Source organism: Andrographis paniculata, unplaced genomic scaffold, assembly GCF_009805555.1.
Source record: "Andrographis paniculata isolate CXL003 unplaced genomic scaffold, ASM980555v1 Contig52END, whole genome shotgun sequence".
NCBI lineage: Eukaryota > Viridiplantae > Streptophyta > Magnoliopsida > Lamiales > Acanthaceae > Andrographis > Andrographis paniculata.
This window is the reverse complement of record NW_026137587.1, coordinates 5,609,706-5,627,891: the sequence shown is the minus strand read 5'-3', so window position 1 is coordinate 5,627,891 and position 18,186 is coordinate 5,609,706. Positions and strand designations below refer to the sequence as shown.

The 18,186-nt window shown below is 35.7% G+C and overlaps 3 protein-coding genes across 10 annotated transcripts; all 3 read right to left on the bottom strand.

Moving 5' to 3' along the window:
• Nucleotides 1-2,133: 2,133 nt before the first annotated feature.
• LOC127254422 (berberine bridge enzyme-like 21) lies at nucleotides 2,134-3,765 on the bottom strand. Its single transcript, XM_051279513.1, has one exon. The coding sequence runs from the start codon at nucleotides 3,763-3,765 to the stop codon at nucleotides 2,134-2,136; it is 1,632 nt and encodes a 543-aa protein (XP_051135470.1).
• Nucleotides 3,766-5,076: 1,311 nt separating this feature from the next.
• On the bottom strand, nucleotides 5,077-12,774 carry LOC127253974 (lysine-specific demethylase JMJ18-like). 5 transcript variants are annotated; one of them, XM_051278806.1, is made up of 12 exons: nucleotides 12,575-12,774; nucleotides 11,291-11,468; nucleotides 10,051-10,128; nucleotides 9,472-9,972; nucleotides 9,162-9,386; nucleotides 8,600-8,761; nucleotides 7,705-8,073; nucleotides 6,951-7,431; nucleotides 6,741-6,857; nucleotides 6,535-6,638; nucleotides 6,060-6,251; nucleotides 5,077-5,725 (listed from the first exon to the last, which is right to left on the bottom strand). In XM_051278806.1, the coding sequence occupies exons 2-12, from the start codon at nucleotides 11,294-11,296 to the stop codon at nucleotides 5,312-5,314; spliced, it is 2,649 nt and encodes an 882-aa protein (XP_051134763.1). In that variant the 5' UTR covers nucleotides 11,297-11,468; nucleotides 12,575-12,774; the 3' UTR covers nucleotides 5,077-5,311. The 5 variants fall into 5 exon arrangements, with proteins under 5 accessions (XP_051134763.1, XP_051134759.1, XP_051134762.1 ...); XM_051278802.1 differs by having other exon boundaries at nucleotides 6,741-7,431; nucleotides 12,575-12,773; XM_051278805.1 differs by having other exon boundaries at nucleotides 6,741-7,431; nucleotides 11,291-11,431; nucleotides 12,575-12,773.
• A 1,679-nt stretch (nucleotides 12,775-14,453) lies between these two features.
• Nucleotides 14,454-17,747, bottom strand: LOC127254835 (protein LSD1-like). 4 transcript variants are annotated; one of them, XM_051280140.1, is made up of 7 exons: nucleotides 17,590-17,747; nucleotides 17,038-17,151; nucleotides 16,309-16,419; nucleotides 15,991-16,112; nucleotides 15,221-15,304; nucleotides 15,057-15,128; nucleotides 14,454-14,905 (listed from the first exon to the last, which is right to left on the bottom strand). In XM_051280140.1, the coding sequence occupies exons 2-7, from the start codon at nucleotides 17,147-17,149 to the stop codon at nucleotides 14,873-14,875; spliced, it is 534 nt and encodes a 177-aa protein (XP_051136097.1). In that variant the 5' UTR covers nucleotides 17,150-17,151; nucleotides 17,590-17,747; the 3' UTR covers nucleotides 14,454-14,872. The 4 variants fall into 4 exon arrangements, with proteins under 4 accessions (XP_051136097.1, XP_051136100.1, XP_051136099.1 ...); XM_051280143.1 differs by having other exon boundaries at nucleotides 15,991-16,109; XM_051280142.1 differs by having other exon boundaries at nucleotides 17,038-17,181; nucleotides 17,590-17,699.
• Nucleotides 17,748-18,186: the final 439 nt, after the last annotated feature.

Sequence of the window (18,186 nt, the reverse complement as noted above, 5' to 3'; positions counted from 1 at the left end):
AAATTGCGCAGCTAACAAGTGCAAATGCAATTCGACTGAGATTCGCACTAACTAACTTAATAACTAAAAAATCAACTAATAGTTTGTTTCTTTAATCCTAAATCTTAAATTTTTATTATTTGAATTTTATGTTTCTAAAAAATCAATTAATATTTTTTTTTCTTCTAAAATATTCTATGCTTATATTATTTTAATATCAAATTTAAATAAAAAAATTTCAAACTACACGTACCCTACGATGAATAGATGAGACGAGATGGGATGATGATCATTATACATACATATATATATAAGTCTTGTCAAGATGAACCAACCTAAAGGAGCTTTTAGGAGATTGATTGACTGATTGATTACTTACTTCACTCACGACCATAATCAGGAACATCTGATATGATATGATATGATCTGTGTGCCTTTACAGGTCAAAATTATACAACCATAATCATCATCCTTGACTCAATGATTAAAATGGCAATCAATATATAGTAATTTTCGATGATAATCCAAAAATAAAATAAATATAGATTTAAATGATGAAAAGAGTATAAAATTTGGTTTACCGACTATAGTATACACAAAGTAAAACCATAACTGAGAAGCAATTAAGTAATATAGAGATGCGATCATCATGTGGCTTGATCAATTGTGGTCCTAGCCTAGCTATATATATACTTTCACAATTACTTAATATTGGTTGGTTAAGCATGGATAGTGTTAATTATTTTAGCATAATTGAATTTATTCGAAATCGAAAGACATTAACCCTAAGCAAGTACCGAGATGGAAACGCATGAATTGAGCATAAGGTGATGCTACTTCACCGTTGTAACCTACAATAATTTATAATAGAAAATATACAAATTATGGTTCATGTTTTGGTTTATTTTAAAGGTGTTTTTTTTTTGTTTTTTTTTTTTTTTTTTGTGTGTGTGTGTGACAAAATTTTTGATACCATGACAAAACATAAAGTATAATTATTGTATTTGAAAAGAATCTACAATATAATTCAAAAAACTATTCAATCATTTTTTTTCCGTTGCCCTACAAAACATTTTACTTTCCCCAATAGCTATTGGCAAGATATATATAATTAGGCAAGTTTTGTCACCAATATATGATTAATTTCAAAGAGTACAAGAAGCACATGATATATATATATATATATATTAGGATTTCAATAATGAGCACATATATATATATATATATATATATATACTATGATCATAAGAACAAATTAATTAAGATCAAGGTTGTAGCTTGATGATGATGATGATGACGATCATTATTGGTATCACCTCACTGAGGTTGTGTATAATTTGTTAGAGGAATTATAATTATTTAATTTCTATTAATGATTCGATTACTTGCAAATATGCAAGTATTTAGTATTTGGAACCAAACAAATATGTGAAATTGTAAATCATATTTGGATTGAAAATTTTGACAAACTGAAATTATAAATAATTTGAATCGAATCAAATCTAAAAACAAATACATTAAAAATTAACTGAAATTCCAATTAACTAAAAAATATTTGCAAATATTGCAAACCAAATCGAATCTAAAAATAGGTACATTAAAAATTATCTTAACTTCCAATTTAAGTAAAAAATATTTACAAATATTGCAAATCAAACTGAATATAATATAATTATTAATATTAATTTTAAAATAATATAATAATAATAATAATAATATATACTCGATTTGGCTCGGTTCAATTAACCGAAAAAATATCAAAAAAATAAAAGGAACTGCACCGAACAAGTATTAATATACAATAGTTGTATAGGATCTGAATTTGTTGAGTAAATTAAAACTTAATTTCGATTCGGTTCGGTTCGGTTCAGTTGCTAGGTGGTTCAATTCTGCACACTCCTAATTCCTATAGAATAAAGGTAATTTAATTAAGACCCTTGCCTTGCAAGAACTCATCACTAATTCATGCATCTCCATTTCTTGCTAGGGTTGTCTGTATCATGTCATATTAATCTTTTATTGTGCATAATGGATAATACTCAACTCAACATATGTAATGTATATGGTTATTGAATTGGATAGAGCATGCATACCAAAATTAAAATGCATGACCTAATTATAAATGTTCTCAGGCGGCAGCCATGGATGCTCAGACTAGAGGTCCGACGGACGCAGAAGAGGAATGCTCTGCTCGTACCTGAACACGTTCTCGGGATCCACCTTCGCTTTGATTCGCACCAGCCGCTCGAAATTTCCCCTGAAGTATTTCAATCCGAACACCTTCCCCTTCTCGTAGCTGTACCCGCCGTCGTTGACGCCGATATCCAAATCACGGTAGTTCAGGTACGCCTCCCTAGGGTTCTTCGCCACGAACGGCTCCATCAGATCGTAAACTTCCCTCACCAGTTCAATGTTCTTCTCCGTATCCTTCGCCTGATCCTCCCCCCAATTCGACGCGTATTGGATTTTGAAAATGTTTCCCGCCCTGTGGGGGAATGCCGTCGCGTTCTCCGGAATCCTGTTCATTGCGCCGCCGTAGCTGTTGAACGCAAGCCCTACTTTCCCGAGCTCCGCCACTTTCGCGAACAGCTTCTCCATCGCCGATTTGGGGATTGGAGTCTTCACGTAATCAGATTTACGTTTCAGGTAATCTACGGATTTGGGGATTCTGTTGAGCAAAACCCTAGGGGAAGTTTTGTTGTCAAATCCCGCCCAATTGAGGATCGAATCGATCCACCGCATCTCCAGGCAATCCGATTTTTTCAGCCCTAGCTCCGGGAATTGGGAACCGGCGACGGAGAGAAGCCTGGTGGCATTGCCGAGGAACATTCCGGTGAACTTCGCGACGGCGCTTGGTTTGGTGTTGTTTGTTTTAATCGGCTGTACGTAAACCCTAATGTAGAGATCGTCGTCGATTTTGTTGTTGAGCTCTTGATATTTAAGGAACGTATCTATGGCGGCGTTGTTTTCCGATCCTTTCTGGACTTGGAAAACGGTGACGGACGGCGGCACCAGGACGAGATTTATTCTGAACGCCAGAACGACGGCGAAACTGGCGGCGCCGCCGCCACGGATGGCCCAGAAGAGATCCTCCCCCATGGTTTTCCGGTCCAAAATCCGGCCGCCGGCGTCGACAATTCTGGCGTCGATCACGTGATCGACGCTGACGCCGTATTTCCTCATCAGATTACCGTAGCCGGCGCCGCTGATGTGGCCGCCGATGCCGAGGGTCGGACAGACGCCGGCCGGAAATGCAAGCTCGTTGCTTTTCTCCCAAATTCTGTAATAGAGCTCGCCGAGGAAGGCGCCGGCGCCGACCCAGGCGGTCCGGTCCTGCAGGCTGATGTTGATTGACCGGAAATTGGCCATGTCCAGGACGACGAAGTTGGGCTGATCGGAGACGTAAGAAACGCCCTCGTAGTCATGGCCGCCGCTGCGGATTTTGAGCTGGACGTTGCCGTGTTCCTTGGCGCACAGCACGGCGGCGCTGACGTGGGACTCCGCCGTGGGGACGATGATGGCAGCGGGTTTCTTAGTGGTGGAGAGATTGAATCGGAGATTTCGGATGTTGGACTGAAGGATCTTTGAGAAGGAATCGGCAGTTTCGTTGATGCCGTAGAGGATACCGGAGATTTCGGCCGGCGGGATTTTTTTCCGGGCAAAGCAGTCGGAGAAGCTCTTGTACAGAGAGGGGGAGGGAAATGCAGAAGCGAAGGAGAAGATGAAGATGAGGAAGAAGATCCGCCATGGGAGAAAGGTTAGAGGACCTCTATAATCCTTTTCCATTGTTGATTAATTAATTAATTATATAATTATTTTATGTATATATATATATATATAACGTTTGAAATGAATAGAATTGATAATAAGATTGATTGTATTTTAATTATGTACATTATCTCTTGTAATTATTACGTCAATCTTATTATCCACTTCTACATTCAACTTATATTTTTAAATCAATATCTGCAATTATTATCTTTTTCATTCTATGGAATTTATTGATTTTTTTATTATATATTTTTATTTTTTGATAATATATAAATCGTATTATTAAGATGATATAATATTTATATATATTGGAAATTGTATAGGATTAAAAAACGAACAAATAAATCCTATATATATTGAATAGAAATAACAAAGTAAAAATACAATGATAAAAAGAATAAGAAATGTAATTATTATATAAAGAATGGTTTATGCAGATTTAAGAATTGCATTGCATTGCATGCATGTCAAACAAAAAGAATATCTTTTATTATTATATAATTATTGCGGATCCATAATTTTTACCTACTTAATTATTGCATGTGTAATAACCACATTTGAGATTTCGCTTTTTTGGTAAAGATTAATTATTTGCTTATCTATGACTATAATTGGGCATGTTACTTAATAAATATTATACACTCTCTATATATTAATAACTCTAGTGCTTATTCCTTGTGCATGCTTACTATTATAAAGTCTTTATATGTTTACACATGGTAATTGGTATTGGTGGGATTAGGGATGAGATTAGATGCAATTAAGTTGTTACTATATTTTTATTTTTTATTTTATTAAAATGACAAACTAAATAAATTGATTTTGAATAAATAGAAGTATACAATATTAGTTGAATATACATAAAAATGGAGTGCTATTTCCATCATTTTATTATATTCTAGATATTATACAGTAAGCAAATATATATATATCTAAATACGTAGTTATAGTCATAAATAATAATAATAAATAAATAAATACATAGTTATAATATTATTATTTCAGGGTGATTCAAACATCTAAATACTTTTTAACAAATATTCCTAAACTTGATATGGATGAATTATTCCATGTTGGTAGTAATGATGCTATCACTAGTGCTATATATTGCTAGCACTTGATTTCTCATAAAAACAGAATTTACTACACATGCAATTATCGATCACTATCAACAGTATAACTCGATGGAATACGTATATATATATATATATATATATTCAAAGATATCATCATCTTCTTGGCTTCAACTTCCATGTACATTATATTCCACCAATTATTTATGCTTGACTTCACCTAACAGATATATATCTACTCTATCATGCATGGATCCATCACCATTTTAATTACCACAAGATTAAAAACAACAACAACAACAACAAAGTCATTATTATCCCATCATTCCTGAAAAGAAAGACAACTTCAATGGAAGTATGTAAACTTATCATCCTAGCTACCACATGAAATTCTCCTTAGTTAAAACAGACAAAGACGAAACAAAATAATCCGCGCTGCCACAGCAGGTTTCCGAAAATATATATGTATGTATGATGTAAATAACTACTTACTTTGAGCATGTGGCTTTCCTCTCCTCGGCCTCTTCTGTGAGGGTTTCGATAGCCACTCTCCATGCGGTGCTTGTTGATCCCTGCCTCATTATTTTCTGCAACGTGCCCATCTCTTCACCATCAGCCTTTTTCATTAACCTCCTCATTACGCGCCTTACCTCTTCCTCCTCTTCTCTGCCTATTAAACAGGAGGAGGATTCACCCTTCCCCAACCCGGCTTTCGCCTCCTCTTGTTCTGGTTCTGCTTCTTTTCCCACTCCTTGCACACCACCATTCCCCATTTCCAGGCCTTCACCACCCCTTGTTCCCAAACTGTACTTATTTCCAGCTGCAGAAGTCAATTCCTTGTGGAGGAACTTGTTGTTCCAGTATTCTGTGCAGTGGTGTTGCGGGTCCAGAGCTTCGATTGCCTGATATATAAATATATGTATATGTTATACGAGGATTCAAATCAATCCCTTCACAAGGAGCTAGCTAATCAAGCTATAGCATCAAGCACTCTCCAAAGACTTGGACAATTGGTCGAGTCAAAACTCAAAACTACTGTATTTCAGCTGACACCAGACAAATGACCAAGATTAGGAACATGGATGTATGGATTTGTCTGTTTTATATATAATAAACCACATCAACATGACGAAATTCGGGAGAAATAAGAGCATGCATCCACTATATCAAGAATTTATCTTGATCAGAGATCCTTACATAGATATTAGTTTTCAAGGACAAAAATATGACGTTTACCTCGAGAATGGCTGGAGAGAGAAATCCAAACATTTCAAGCCCATTGATACTAGTCTGCAGAGGGGGTAACTCTTGATTCCCTGAGCGCCCCAGCAATGCTATTTCATGATTAAGTCTGTGCAGCACCATCTCCCAGCACTTCTCAGCTGAGGCACTCACAAAGGTCTCATGTGGAGGCTCCTCTAAACTAACCTGATATTAGCTTTTCAGGTCAGAACAAGCTTTCGGAGTGTAATGGTAAAAAGATTAAAGAGAGAACTAACAAATAATTAATAAAGAGTTTACATTGGAGCTCCTATCACATAGAGAATTATAATAATCATGCACTTCGTTCTTGCTACAATGAGATGAAGCAAATACATGATCAAGTGCCCACGAAGGCAAAACCGCTGCTAAGACCCTTATCAGATGAACCACAATAAAGGTGTACATGAATGGACTGTCAATTAAGAATGTGGCCAAGCCATGCAATTACCTTGAATATGTAACCTAGGGGCCCGGCATCAATGATTTCTGATGTATAACTACTCTTCACAAGCGGATTGCAACAGTTAAAGAACTTCACTTGGCTTTTATATCCTGTGAAAGTTAGTCAAAATGGAAAATTTGATAAAAACCCAGAGGAGGGCAGTTATATTCATTGGAGAATTCTCAGTTTTCTATGAGTGATTTTATCCATACCTCTTGGGAATATGGCATCCTTGCGGCACATTAGTTTTCCTGCTACAGAATCAACAGACCCAAGATTTATGGGCTCAACTACAACATCCAGCCTCTGTTCAGCATGTGGATTACTACCTGCCAGATTCTCCACATTTTCATTTTCCGAAGGTGCTTTCAGTGGAAAGCCTGAAGGTGAGCTAGGAGGAAATTCAACCCCGAACGACTTACTAGAATCAACCAAATCAATCAAACGTGGGGAGGGACTATGATCTGATGCAACTCCGGACATGCTTGAGCCACAGTCACTCCCTATTTGTTTTGCATCTGTTTTTGGTTTAGCACTTTTTTCACTTGGGTCGTCAATTCCGTATCTATCACCTTTTTCCAGCATATCAAAACCATATGATACACATGCTTCTAGAGCATCCTTGCAATCTTCTAATGCCTTGATCCATGTGTTCAATTCATCTATTGTGTAACGCACAAGAACAAATCTGTTCTCTACATCACAGCGACAGAGGCGATTGGCATGTTTAAGACATGCAAATTTACCCTCAGAACAGCAGCAACAAGCAGCAGAGAGGTGTAGATCATAAAAGCAATAAAAGCACTCCCTCTCCATTTTCGGATCAAAATCATTATCCATCTTCTGAAAACGCATGAGTAGCGGAAGATTGTCATATCTTTTCTCCTCTAAGCCAACCCTAGCCTGAAATTCAAAGAAAAAAGAAACAATGATCTATGTTATGGGCCTTAATCTTAGTCTTAGATTTAGATGCAAGAAAATACAAATATTCTTGACCATTCACTTATATAACAATGAGCATAATATGAAAATGTGACTGCAGATGCATCAAGACATTAATATAGATGTCTGTTAATTATTTTTTATTTGTATCTCTGTTTCTGGAAATTGTCTACTTTGATTTTATTGGTCGACAAAGCCAAGATTTCACTGAAATATATATATATGTGACTGTACCTTAACTATGTTGGTGAGCATCCCATCCTTTCCACAGACATTTTTCCATCTCAGATTTTCTGAATTTTCTTTCTTTAGAGCAGAGATTTCCCATAGTGACAGAACAGCCTTCCCTACTGCAGCCAAGAGCAACTTATCATGAGATAAGGATGTCTTACGACGCTGTGTACTGTAGAGCTCAACTGCACCTAGTCCATTTTGTAGCCAATCAACAGGGGCCACATTAACAGCCTCAGCACAATTGAAGCCGCAATTAAATCCAGAGTGATAGCCTCTTGGAGAAGTAAGAACAAACTCCCCAGAATTCTGAACAACTCGATACACTGGCACACCTTCTGACTTGAGAACTGTAGGTGACAGCTGAGTGACCTGTCAGCAGTGATGATTGTAAGAGGCAGCACAGTACAGAGGTAATTAATGAGCAATGTTGAAATTACTCTTCAAGAAGAATGGATTACTAGTAGCATAATCCTAACTCCGAGGGCTAAGTTTGGATATATGCTAAACTTTTTAGCACAGTTGCAAAACAATTGCATTTATAAGTACCCTATGAAGTGAAATTAATCATGCATTAGTCATTACTATAATGGAAAAGGTTTGGAAGGGTGTCATCACTTTGGGAAATGAGATATTTGATATGCAAGATCAAAAACAAAACTATAGGGTGTAACTATCTGTCAAAAATTGCATCAACCATGCGATGCCCCAAATCAGGTTTTATTGCATGTATGTGAGTGAGTGACGGATAGTAGAGGAAACCATTGAAGCTGACACAGCCGCTTGCATGAAGTTGACAAAAAACTCAACGCATTTTTTGTATACTATAAATGATAAACAGGATTTTTTTATGGACAAACAAATTAATACATCAGGCATCACTAAACAAATAACTTACCAATTCATTTAATAAATCAGGTTGTTCTTCAAACAGATCTGGCAAGTGTTTCCTCATTGTGCTCTCAAATTCAGATGCACGACGACCTGGGACACCATACCAAACTTTTGGCTCCCCCCAATGCATATAGTTCATTGAGTATAAATGATGGTCTTCAACATGCTACATAAACATGAGAAATAGATTTAACAGCATGCATCAGATTCAGGAACCTAAGAAGTTAATAATTAAGCAATGATAGAATAAGATGAAAATCAGCGTAAGCAGTTGACTAAAGATAAGTATCAATGACATGAAAAATTACACAATATAAGAGAAAACAATTGTAATTGGAAGCAAAGAGTTTCAAGAAAACTTGAAGTATGCACAGTTTCAAGACTCTAATGATTCAAATCTTGGGTAGCTAAGCAATTCATAGGAAGTATAAGGAATAAGCTTAAGTAATTGAGGTCTTCTGTCTTCCGTCAGAGTGACCTACAATGACAAATCTGTACTGGAAGTCTGGAACTGAGATCTGAATATGCCTCCAGATAATTTTCATATGTGAACAGACTAAGCTTACCCAACAAAAGGATGAGAAGCACATCCCTATATAAAGCCATGGTACAACTACGCCAGAGATGTCAACTTCTTCAAATCTCAAAACAGAACCAGGGAGACGGGAGAGGTTATTTAGATTCCATCCAGATTTCAAGTATTGATTGATCTCTGAATCAGTAGGTGATGACGATTCTTTAGGAAATCCACTACCCCAGGTTCCAGTTTCCAGATCAGCTCCATAGTATACCTGTATCACCATAAATGAAGGGTTCAATAAATTATACACAAGAAAAATAACATACTTGAAAAATGGTCAGGTTCTCAGGTAACACCTCAACTTCATCAGTTGGTTGCTCAACTATTCTCCAATACTCTCCTTCAATGTCATCCACTGAGGGCAAACACCACTTATCTTGCCTTGTCTCAGTACAATGGTCTTGAGGCCCTTCCAATCTGAAGTAGGAGTTTTTAAATTCATCAGCAAATTGCTTAAAAGTCTCAAGTGTAAAGTTTGGTCCTGACTTAAAACCAAACTTCTCTTCACTATCAGATGCATTATTTGATTGTGAATGTTCAGGATGAGCACGTCTCCTTGATTTTGAATTGAAATGTCTCCGACGTTTTCTTTTACGTTGCTTTTTCCTTAGTGGCTCCCTATTTTGAAGGAGATCAACATACTGAATCCTTGTAGAAAATTCAGTTTGTTCCCATACTTTCTTATCTTTTAGGGGACAAGGTGGAGCCCAAGATGGAGGAGGAACAATTTTACAGATACCATATGCCTCAACTATGCTCCGTATGCTATTGATATAAGCAAGGGTGTCTTCAAACTCCTAAAGGAAGAAAGCCACATTAGACTATAAGTGTTACAACTACAAGGGCAGAAAAATATTTTCTTTGGGGATGCGCACCTCAGATGTTGGATAGAAGACTGGAGCCTCGCCAACAAAGGGCCTGCATGCTTCAGAAGGAAGCCATCTTGGTGGTGCCTAACCAATTCACATTCAACCAAAAAGACATGTAAAAAGGATAAGCGGCAGAGACCATAAAAAGCAAATTTATACATGTCAAAAAGAGGGGAAATGTAAAAAGCTACCAAGTAAGAAACTAAATCAATTGAAAAGGCGGGATATTACATGCAAAGTACTAGTCCGCCAAGAAATATCACTGCAGTTGTGAGGTTTTGGTATTTCAACTCGAGAAGGTATTGTGCAAATAGAAAAACTATCTTGAACCTTTTGAATCTGTATACAGCCTAACACTTTTGTTTGTCATTCTTGAGTGACAAAAATTATTGTGTTAGATGATGTAAATGACCGTCTCACCTAAAAGTTTAAACTTGTAGGGATACGCATCATTTATTTATTTACGGGAGTCAACCAATACTTTGATTGCACAGCCAAGAAACTTAGCCACAAGATATAATTGAAGAAAGATCAACACACTGAAACCTTTTGTAACTGTTGTGCTTTGTGTTATTCAAAATAGGAATGACTGTTCTTAAAGGAAATATCAAGATTTCAAATGCATAAATTTTGAAGCAATTTGTTAACCTAGTTATTTGGTAAGAAAATATTACTATTTTCCATTAAAAAAAAATTTTCAGTCATCTAGATTGGAATTTGTGAGGAAATGTCATGTGGTATTGCTTAGTCAACAAATAATTACCATACCACAAATGAGCAACAATACTATATATGTTTTGATATTTGAGTCAGTATTGGTAATTTACCTGCTAACACAATTTCAAGCCATAGTAGTCCATTTGCAAGTTCATAACATAGCTTAAAGATACATAGACAACCATACCATTCCATGAGCCTTAGGGAATATAAGAATGGTATGCCTGCTAAAAAACTTCCAATCCTAAGACTAAATTCAATTGTAAGTTCAGAACATAGTTTAAGCAAATGCATAGAGAAGCATGCTAATCCATGAACCTTAGAAGGAGAAGATTAGAATGTAAACGTTAAAAGTAGAAGATGGTGTTTTCATCAATGCATGTCGAAAGTTGGAGCAAGTAAACTATGTCTCACTCAAGGTGCATGATATAAGGAACTGAACCCACTTAGTTACAGTGACACAATCACAATTGCAGACAATATGGCCAAATTAATGCATTAGAGAAAATTATGTGCTAAAGATGCGAACCTTCATTTTTAGGACGATGAGACTTGAAATGCGCAGATTGGTTTTATTGCACCAATGGATAGCAGATTGGTTTTATTGCACCAATGGATAGTTCGATCTTTGTTGTTGGAAGAATTCAATTGCAGCACATCTTGTCAGAAGCTACCAAACAGCATTACTCTCAATGAGAAACTAAAGCCTGAAGAAATAAAGGTTATAGATAAATTCTCTATTATGTACAACAAAAACTACTCGAAACAAAGTACGGCACTGACACAAGTTGGTGAAAGGAATGTCAAAAGCCACAAAACTGACATAAAATAAAAATTCACATGTTAAAAGGGCTTAGGTCTTCCAAGAGAATGGAAGTAGGCACTAAACATCCAAGCAAAATAACTACATGTCTATGTAAGCAAAAAAGGACGATGGTTGATGGTGAGAGTGTCTTTTTTGCTAATGTTTTCTGATACAATGAATTAACAACAAAGCACCTACAATCAAGCTTCTTCAAAAGTCCAAAATTGTAGTATATAATAAACTAATCTACTTCTTCAAGAAACTTGTCAGGTTTACACTAAAAAGCACAATGTTTTCTATACAGTCTAGAGTAGTTGATTCCATATAATGCAATTAAATATTGGAGAAAAATAATGAAATAGTAGTAATCAAATTGTCTGAGGCCTAATCAAACACATGGTGACGGGCATGAACATCAGATTCTACAGGATCAGTTTCCTTCACAATGAAATCTTGAAAATTAAACCCCTAGAGATATATTTAACCTCGATCTTGCAACATGTTTTGTAAGTGAAATTCTAGTATGAAGCGGATCGAGAGCCTAGAATGCAACAAATAATCTATATTGGCACGTCAATGTAGAACCTTCATCGTAGAAGTTTTTCAATCATGAACACAAATTTCAAAAGAGAATGAATCCATAACTGAATTCCATCCCGTGAAGCGTTGTGTCTATCTCAAATTTCTAGAAGAAGAATTAAAAAAAAAAAAAACCGACGCCTTTTTTCGTCGCCCCCGTCAAGGGGCACAGAAAACACCCATCAAGTGATTCATATCGAAGAAAAAAGGCTAATGAACAACACAATCATCATCAAAAACCCTCCGTAGCTAATCAAGGGGAAACTCACAGACGCCAATTGTGGTGTATGTATCACATCTCATCATCTCACACATATAGATAGATAGATTAACATTAGTTCAGCGGTGAGAAACGGAAGCAGCAGTGTAGCAGCAATGTAATGCCATGAATGAAAAAAAGAGTAAAACAAGGGGCGAAAAAGAGAAAACCTTGGGAAGGGAGGCAGCAGAAAGAAAATCGGCTGGTGGTGATGCTGACGATGTAGGCTAGGCGAAGATGGATACAAAATGGAGAGAACAGCTACTATTTCTTTATTATGACGGTATTTAATTGATATAGATATCAAAGTGATTTATACTTACGCTTTGCTTTGCTTTGCTTTGTATGTGAGATTCACACGTACATATCAATTTCCAATCCTACACTGCATATCACAAATATATATCTATATCTATATCTATATCTATATCTCTATATATTTATTATTATTATTATTATTATTATTATTATAATATAATATATATATAATATAATATATAATTATAACTGTATATATATATATATATACATGCGCGCGCGAGTATATTGTGTTGTTGTATGAATATGATGGAGCAGAGGGGAGACGGCGCAACGCAACGCAAGACCAGCAATTTACCACAACGGTAATTATTGAATGAACGGAATAATTGACCTCACCCTGCAATTTATTACTGAGCCGACCCGGTTTAATCACTCGTTAAATTCGGCAACTTGTGAATGTTTTAAATTAATTAGTAGGTTGGGGTTTGTTCTTTCAGTAATTTTTAAAATAAAATAAATTTATTTTTTCAATTTTTATAATTTTTAGAAATTATTATTATTATTATTATTATTATTATTATTATTATTATTATTATTATTATCAACCAATATATATAATTATTGAAGCGATTTCTTATTGTTAATATTAAAAAATTATAATAGTGCGTTTTAGTGGCAATATTATTCAGCATTATTGAAGTTATTATTTTTTTTTATTGATAATATAAAAAAAATTCTGATGATTATATAAAATTAAAAAAAAAAACTAAAATATAAAAGAACATCTTTTTAAGCTTTGTATTATTTGAATTTTTTCTCTTATTTACTATACAAAAATATGCTATTATTATTTCTATTGAAAAAGAAATCAACATATATAATAAAAAAATAATAAATTACATAATGATATGCAACATCATCTATTTATTACACATTTTTCGATCAAATTAGCATCAATAATTTAATTCAATCAATAAATATAAAATACACATAAATGTAAACACAAATACAAACCAAATACATAGTATCAATAATTTGAACAAATTTGATTTATTTTGTATTGATTGTATAAAAATAAACTTATCAATCAATAGTCACTAATATAAAATAATATAGTTTAGTCAAAATGTTATTCTTAACTACATTGACATTATCCATATTCATCCTCTAGTATATGTTCCCATTCACAAGAAAGGCATCTTTTGTCATTAAGAAGCTAGACACTCATGTCAGAAGTATAACACAATAATTTTGATTAAAGAATATTATAAATAAGAAAATATTTTAATAATCTATTTTAGATTGGAAGATGATGCTAATGAGAATGAAAAATGAAAAAAGAGTATATAAATTCAATATGTTATAATAAAAATGAGAATACTTTAAACTTCAAAATAGTTTAAATATTTTTTTACCAATACCAATACCAAATCCACATCCAAAATCAACATATCAATATCATACAACATATTCAATCACAAAATACAATTAACTTGCGTAATTATATATATATATGCATGACAAATTTAGTTAAACAAATATTATGTCTACTCCGTCTAGCAAATAATAATCAGTCTGTTCACTCCGCCGCATTCTCAATGAAACAATTCATCATACATATTATTCAAAAAATACAAACATAAGCACATTAATATAATATATACATTATCCACTTATAAAAAGTCACAAAATATTATTTTTTATATTACCAACACAATTTTTCATACTACACATAAAAAAATCAATTCATCTAAAAACGCTGAGTGAACAGACTAATTATAAACAACCTGATCCAAATAATTTGTTATTAATTAATTCAGGCCATATCTATGTCCATCTGTAAAATTTGGTAGCACATTTCACAGAAGCAGGCACAGAAAAAAGACACAAAATACCCACAATTGTTGCCATGCAGCATCACAAGTTTGAGTTATTCACCAAGACAGTAGGCAGGTAGTCCCATTACCTTTTCAATCAGATCACCATACACAACATATTTCTGTTCTTTAGGTAGAGCTTATAATCCCTCTCCTTCTCTTCACCCAAAGCTGCACAACACTAGTAGTACAATTGTCTTCTTGTAATTTACAAATTATTGCTCTTCCATATTAAACATTGCCACAATATGCACAAGGTTTCTCTCTATAGTCAGCCTTGAACCACCAAGACTGATAAGTCGGACCGTCAATTTTTTTTTTATAAACATTCTATGTTGTGACACCAACCACCACATTGCTCACCTGCATAAACAATAAACCATCTCAGACTTTGCCATTTGCACACAAAAAGACTACAGTCACAGCAAATTAACCCAACTCTCACCCTCTCTTGCTCTTTCAATATATATATATATATATATATATAATTTTAAAAAGTTATATGGGAGCTCACCAGTTTGCCACTTTCATCAACAGTCATAGGATTCTGCACCACAACTGTTTGGTTATGGGAGCTGGTTGGTACCTGTAGCAAATAACTCCTTCAGATTAATGGCTGCAAAAAACCACAACTCTAGGGTGGCAATAGCACAGAGGAACATAAGGAAACAGGCTTACAGTGGATGTTGAAGCTGTCGATGTTGCCGAAGTAGGATTCCCTCCAGGTCTATGTACAGGAATGGGAACCCTTGCGTCAGCCATCTGCAGAAGAAAGTAGTAGATCAAGACATCAGAAGATTCCAAAAAAAATACTAAACCCGGATCTGTTTGCTTACTGCAAATGCTTTCCCAATGGAATCAGATATTTGATTTACGTGTTGTCTTGTTGATAGGAATCTGCTCATCGGCAACCATCATTCTAAAAGCCTAGTAATTCATCATTTACTCTATCTATCTACTTCATAGCCTATGAATGCGTCATCATAACACACAAGACGTTAATCTGGAATCTCAGTTAGGAAAGTATCATCAGCTTGATTCAGGAAAGAAACAAGAAAGCGGTGACGCCATCAATCAACCATCCTCAATGAAAACAAAATCATATGCATATGTTTCATTTGGTGTATCCAAGTGTCCACGTTAAAAAATTGAGCACGACAAAAATACCTACGTATCTGCAACTATGTACATGATATTTGGTCAAAGATCGATTTGTGTAGATATCATATAAATTAAAATATCTCGGTAATGTTCTTCTAAATAACTAGGAATGATTGAAGATCATATTGATACCACATTAAGATTCCTAGGCGGCACCTGAGTTGTTTAGATATTGGTCTAACATGCGAATGTGTCAGACGAAGATTTCTCTTTTGGCCTGTACGTGCATAGGGGACAGCAAAATCCCAAAAGAATAAGCACAGAAAGTGAGAAACGATGTTACTGACATTAACGTTTGTGATGAAGTGACAGATGGCACATTTCACAGACGGGGCTCCAGCTGGATACATCAGCATAGTATGGCAGTTTCCACAGTTGATGTGGGCAACACTACTTGGGGGCGGTGCTGCTGCATAATCAACGTCAAGCATTAATAAAAAATTTAATGCAATATAACAGAAAATTTAGCATACCCAGCAACAAGTATCCACAATATTTTATCAGGATGAAAGGATGAACATCTTTACATCAGGTGAATATAGGAAGAAGTTAAAGAAGCTGACAGTCAGATAAAGCATCAACCATGCAAGGGTAGTCATCATCACCTGGAACAAGGTTTACGGTGTGACAGCAGGAACATCTCACACTGGTTGCCCCACGAGCATGCATAAGCAAGGTGCGGCACCCACCACAGATCAGCTGCGCCATATCCATCCCTGCATATAGGAAAGGACAAAGGATGACGCTGCCACTTAACAGAAACACATTATCAGGAAGCTTATCTGAAGTAAATGGTTAGATATCATATCAGCAACATTTGATCATTACACTCGTAATCAAGGTCATTCCTAAACAATTTTCATTACTATATTGAGCTTTAAGCTAATTCTATCTCATGTCCGAATGGGTATTATGTATGGTATTCAGCATGCCAAACACAACTTAATCAGCACCATGAGCCTAATATCATTTCTACGTAACGGAAAAAACGAGAAATTGTCGGTGACAGTGGTAGGTACTAATGCAAATACCCATCTAGTTTATCCAAGAACAATTATTAGCTAATATATAGAGATGATGGGAAGGTGAAAAAATGCAGTAGCAAATGCTTATGCCTGTAGAAATACAAAATAATAACATAAAAACTTGAGGATACTCCTTTATTGGGCTGATGGTTGTCGTTGAATATTGTACCACATTGGAAAATATCGGGAAACTCCCGGATAAGGCTATTCCACTTAATATTGGAACCCCGAACCCTACTTAACAGTTGTCTCATCAAAATAAACACATCAATTCCTAATAAACATACAACATAAGTGCCACAAGCAAACCTGCAGGTGGGACAGGAGTCACCATATTGCATATGGCACAGCAAACATTTGTTGCTCCGCTGGGATACAGGAGAACAGTTCTACACCCACCGCACACGACTTGGCTCTGCATATCTGCGAGGGAAACTTGATTTATTGATAACCCTACCCACCCAGAAAATTCTCTATTTCAGAATCAAAAGGTCATGTGAATTCATGAAATGTAAAGAGACAATCCTTCACAACGGCGATGCAGGAACACCATATGCTTTTAGAAAAAATAAAGGAAAAAACGAACTCAAAAGCAAAACCTTTTCACCGGCAAATTTTCTAGCAACAAGAAAGAAAAACTTCCTCCAGCTAAATGTTGGCCAATAATCAGTAAGTTCACAATCACGGTATCACACGCTCCTCGAACGCAAGAATAAAAGGGGAAAGCAATCAAAGCGGTAGATCTTCAAAAGGAATTCACAAATCTTAAGATTCTGGGGCAAGGTTGTGGAACCAAATCATGAACTAAAGTGAACCCTTCGTACTGTAACCGACAAAAAGCAGAGGAGGAGAGTTACTCACCACAGGGAGGAGAAACCAAAGAGCCAAAATTGGATTTCCTGTAAATGCGAAAAATGGGATGGGCAGTCTATGCCAGCGTGTGCCTCTCTGATTATATATGTACACACTACACACACATATAATATATATATATATATATATAGAGAGAGAGAGAGAGAGAGAGAGAGAGAGAGAGAGAGAGAGAGAGAGTAATCGGGGCGCTGGGGAAATTGGGGATTGCAATTGGATTAGATGGGATTGAATTTTGTTGTTTTGTTCTCGGTTGAAATTTTATATTACGATAAAAGTGGAGGTTGAGGTTGACAGAGGTAGAGACTGTCTTCAGTCTCCCGCTGGTGTTGCTGCTGCTACGGACTACGGTGGCCTGCGAAAAGCATATTCCTCATCATCATCCTTCTCTGCAGTCACCCTCAACAACAGCCTCACGCCCACTCAACTCAACTCGAGCGATTCCAAAATAATTGAAATTGAATACTATATAATTACATATATCAAAGTAGAGGTCGAAAATTGCTCTCCTGGTTGCTGCGGCTGTCTGTAGTAAAATCCACCGCACGCCATGCCTGATCTGCTGTTACTATGCATCCAAGCTCAGCT

Coding starts and splice junctions, on each gene's coding strand:
- LOC127254422 (XM_051279513.1), bottom strand. CDS start 3,765: ATGGAAAAGGATTATAGAGGTCCTCTAACCTTTCTCCCATGGCGGATC.
- LOC127253974 (XM_051278802.1), bottom strand. Junction 9,387..9,471: donor AACCAACTGATGAAGTTGAG/GTGTTACCTGAG, acceptor ATGGTGATACAG/GTATACTATGGAGCTGATCT. Junction 8,762..9,161: donor GCTTCTCATCCTTTTGTTGG/GTAAGCTTAGTC, acceptor ATGTTTATGTAG/CATGTTGAAGACCATCATTT.
- LOC127254835 (XM_051280140.1), bottom strand. CDS start 17,149: ATGCAGAGCCAAGTCGTGTGCGGTGGGTGTAGAACTGTTCTCCTGTAT. Junction 15,305..15,990: donor ACTTCATCACAAACGTTAAT/GTCAGTAACATC, acceptor TTTCTTCTGCAG/ATGGCTGACGCAAGGGTTCC. Junction 15,129..15,220: donor CGACAGCTTCAACATCCACT/GTAAGCCTGTTT, acceptor TATTTGCTACAG/GTACCAACCAGCTCCCATAA.